General features: G+C 40.2%; 1 protein-coding gene across 4 annotated transcripts in view; it reads left to right on the forward strand.

The window, feature by feature from the left end:
• TRAF3IP2 (TRAF3 interacting protein 2) overlaps positions 1-949 on the forward strand; it is a 26,699-nt gene extending 25,750 nt beyond the window's left edge. For all 4 annotated transcript variants that reach the window (XM_033512833.1, XM_015622959.3, XM_015622958.3 and 1 more), the window contains one exon: positions 345-949. In XM_033512833.1, the coding sequence (XP_033368724.1) occupies positions 345-491 (147 nt within the window). In that variant the 3' untranslated portion in view covers positions 492-949. The remainder of the gene's footprint in view (positions 1-344) is intronic.
• Positions 950-2,994: the final 2,045 nt, after the last annotated feature.

A 2,994-nucleotide genomic window follows, 5' to 3' on the forward strand; every position in this document is an offset into this window, starting at 1 on the left:
TCTCTCTCCCCTTCTCCTCTTCTCTTCTTCTCTTTTTTTTCTGTTTTCACAAGCTTTCTAATGCCTGTCATTGACATCAGACTTCCTTTGAAACATGGTGAAATTAGCCAATGTGATGGCAGAAGAGAAAGAGAGACAGGCAAGCTGTGAGATCACACAAAGTTCATTTATTTAGGAACCCAAATATAATTCTGAAGCCAAATTAACATTTCTTCTTTTTACAGGAAGTGCCTAGAACAAAATGAAATCTTCCTTGGCAGGGTCTGACAGAATCTGAAAGGTTCTTGTAGGGATTCAAAAGGATTTATGGGATTTAGCTTTTATTTTCCTTGTTTTTTTTTCAGGAACACGTGCCTACCTGGCTGCAGAACACTCACATTTATAACTGGCCAAAGAATAAGAAGAATATTCTTTTGCGGTTACTGCGTGAGGAGGAATACGTTGCTCCTCCAATAGGACCTTTACCAACACTCCAGGTTGTGCCGCTATGAACATTATAACTTAAAGCACATGACGAGTGGTTGTTAAAGGGTTGTTCCTGGCAGGGAGCCAGCACTCTTCCAGATGGCTCTTTTTGATGACAGAAGACACTCTTTCTGCTAAAGGAGTTGGTTGTCTTGGGTTACTCAGGCTCAGCTTGTTCTCTACCATGTTAAACATCTATTTCCAAAGCTGATGGGACAGAACTCTCTTTTCTAGATTTTCAAATAAGCTACAAATGGAAAGAATGCCCACTTTTATTTTAACATCTGGTTTTAACATATTCTTTTTATTAGTTATTATAGCAAACAAATACCAGAAATAATGTTGCAGTAAGTATAATATAAAAATTACATCCTCCTTTTTGCTCAGGGTTTCCTTAAAGACATTCCTGCTTTGTATAGCATTATTGAACCATTAATTTGTATATACACTATTAAATATATTTGCCTTTTGTAAGGCAATCTTATATACCGTGTCCACTTTTATTATTGCTGGGGACAACAGAGAAACGGGTTGGATAAGGCAGATTTTCCTTAGCCTGTCTTGCATAAAGAGACTTGTCTTCAATTAGAGGACTATCAGATCTGAAATCTCAGGAGTTCCCTTTCCTTACAGCTTGGTCCCTCACACCTCCAGCATGTTGCAGCAATAGTCCCCAAAAGGAAAGCTGAATGCATCACTACGTGTGTGCTGTCAGTGCCATGGAACACTGCAGTATATTTATGGCAGGCCTTTAGCTTCACTACTGCTCTTCAGCCCTTATTTAAAACAGAGCATGTCAAAGGACAATTGGCATTTGGAAAGCCAGCAATTGTTAAGAGAAAGAACATTGACTCCTACAACTTGCAGTATGCAGTATGGAACAATAAAATAATCAAAGATGGAAAGCCACAGGGTGCTGGCCACCAGGATGGCTCAACAACATCACGTCTGCTAAAATTACAGACCACATAAGCATGACTTGGGTGAGGATTTTTTGGTTTTTAACAGCCTTAACCTTACTGAGATAACAGTGAACCCTATTGGCTTAAAATTCTGCAGCCCTTATTCTTTAGAGCAGTAGTACAAAGATCCTCCTCAGCTCTAATATTTGTCATAAAAGGACCCAAACACAGCTTTATAAAAAAGTACATGTGATTGCAAGCCTGGAAAGAAAATTAGCCCAGAAGTACTCCTCGTACAGTATCCAAATTATTTAATTAGCTTTCCATGGAGGTGGTGCCAGCATGGTGTGTTGATGCAGCACATGCTTTGTGGTGTTCACGGAGAAAAAACTTAAAACTCAGATTTTCCTTTAGCAGACTTATGCACAAATAATTGCAGCCATTTAAGAGAAGCATGTATTCAGTGTTGTCAACTCCTATGATTTTGATTGTGGTATTTGCTGTGCTTCTTGCAACTCCAGTTTCAAAAGAGAAGCTCAGCAACTGAAATATAATCAGGCTAATACCTGACATGCCAGCAGCTTCCCAAGAAGGCACAATAAAACTGTGTTAGGCACTGGTACTTCTTGGTACCTACTTACATGTGGGGAAGGGAGGTCTGTTTTTCATGGGATAAATTTTCAATTAAGAAAATAACTTTCTAGTATGTGGCGACAGCCTAAAATCATGACAGAAATCTGTCTTAAATGGTCAACAAAGACAAAAGGAGTGGGATGTGGGTCAACATTTGGGGTCACCTGGAGTGCACTACATTGAGCTCAGCCTCTAGGTTGAGCAAATCTGAAATGTCTTGGCATTCTCTGCCAGCTCAGTATGGCTGCCTCTGTTATTTTAAGGTATCTGAAGTGTTTTAACACTATGAAATAGTCTGTCTCAAATGGCTTCTGAGCCTCCAAGCCAATTTCTGCCACATTTAATAGGGAGAGCTCAAAGATATTAAGTGCCTGTGAGTTTCATGGAAAGAATTACCCAAAGAGCAGCCCCCAAACCCACATGCTGAGTAGGGAGAGGTTCTGGTCTCTTCCCAGGGGTGGACAGCTGTCCACCCTGGCCCAGGCAGGGTCTGGGAGGCCTTCTGCGATACACAGCCTCCACAAGTCTGGAGGAGAGAAGCATGCAGGGAATGAGGCTGTGTCAGTTTTGCTGCTTGTAAAGCAGCGTATTAGGGAGTGCAGTTAAGCATTCAAAATGATTAGTGAGGCTGGGTAGTAAATTCCTTTCATCATTTTGGCTGTCATCCGAAAATATGTGCTCTAGATTTGCCACAGATTTGCTTGGTTTGGGCCAGAGAATTTCATTAAGTAACTCCTGCATCATGTGATGCACAAGGTTGCATTAAATGGTCCCGTGATTATTTCTGTTCTGTTTGAACGATCCTTTTCTGCAAAACAATACTAGCAGAGTGAGGAAATAAAACTAAGCTTTGCTGTCTGAGAAGTTATAAGAGCCCAATCTATTTAACTGCTGGAGCCTTTTCTCTTTCCCTTTATTTTTTTGGGTTTTTTTTGGTTTGTTAATCGAATAACAATTCCTAGGATTCATTGATCTTTACATTAGTTAGAGCATG

Source organism: Parus major, chromosome 3 (genome assembly GCF_001522545.3).
Source record: "Parus major isolate Abel chromosome 3, Parus_major1.1, whole genome shotgun sequence".
Lineage (NCBI taxonomy): Eukaryota > Metazoa > Chordata > Aves > Passeriformes > Paridae > Parus > Parus major.